The 598-nt window shown below is 57.4% G+C and overlaps 1 protein-coding gene across 1 annotated transcript in view; it reads right to left on the reverse strand.

The window, feature by feature from the left end:
- TSPAN32 (tetraspanin 32) overlaps nt 1-598 on the reverse strand; it is a 15,852-nt gene that overhangs the window by 1,177 nt on the left and 14,077 nt on the right. Inside the window, exon 9 of the mRNA XM_008070287.1 lies at nt 13-188. Within this exon, the coding sequence (XP_008068478.1) occupies nt 13-188 (176 nt within the window). The remainder of the gene's footprint in view (nt 1-12; nt 189-598) is intronic.

The raw sequence follows: 598 nt of genomic DNA on the forward strand, positions 1-598 counted from the left end.
GGGGAGACAGACGGCAGAACAGGGGCTGAGGTAGAGCGTAGCGGTCCTGGCGCCGCCAAGGGCTGCCCGAGTGTCCTCTTGGACCCTGATGGTCACCAGCAGCATCGGCTTCAGAGGGAGGGTGGCATGTGAGTCCGCCCTGGGGGTGTCTGAGGAGCCTGGGCTCCGGGGACTGGAAGCCATGTGCTCTGAGGAGCAAAGGGGCCGTGCAGCTGTTCCAGAATGTTCTGGAGGGGATTGCAAGGCTGTTCTAGAATGTTCCACAGGGGACAATCCGTGAGACCCCCTCCAGAATGTTCTAGAAGGGAGTGCAAGGCTGCTCTAGAATGTTCTAGAGGGGCTCGTGAGGCTGTTTCAGGATGTTCTAGAGGGGATTGTGAGGCTATTCTAGAATGTTCCACAGGGGACCATGAGGTTGTTTCAGAATGTTCTCGAGGGGACCATGCAGCTATTTAAGAATGTTTTAGAGCCGGGTTCGGTGGCTCAGCCTGTAATCCCCCGCCTTTGGGAGGCGGAGGTGAGTGGATTGCCTGAGCCCGCGGGTTCGAGACCCGCCTGGGCAGCGAGACCTCATCTCTACAATAAATCAAAAAATCAG

This window comes from Carlito syrichta, unplaced genomic scaffold (genome assembly GCF_000164805.1).
Source record: "Carlito syrichta isolate Samal-C Ts95f unplaced genomic scaffold, Tarsius_syrichta-2.0.1 Scaffold313308, whole genome shotgun sequence".
Classification (NCBI taxonomy): domain Eukaryota; kingdom Metazoa; phylum Chordata; class Mammalia; order Primates; family Tarsiidae; genus Carlito; species Carlito syrichta.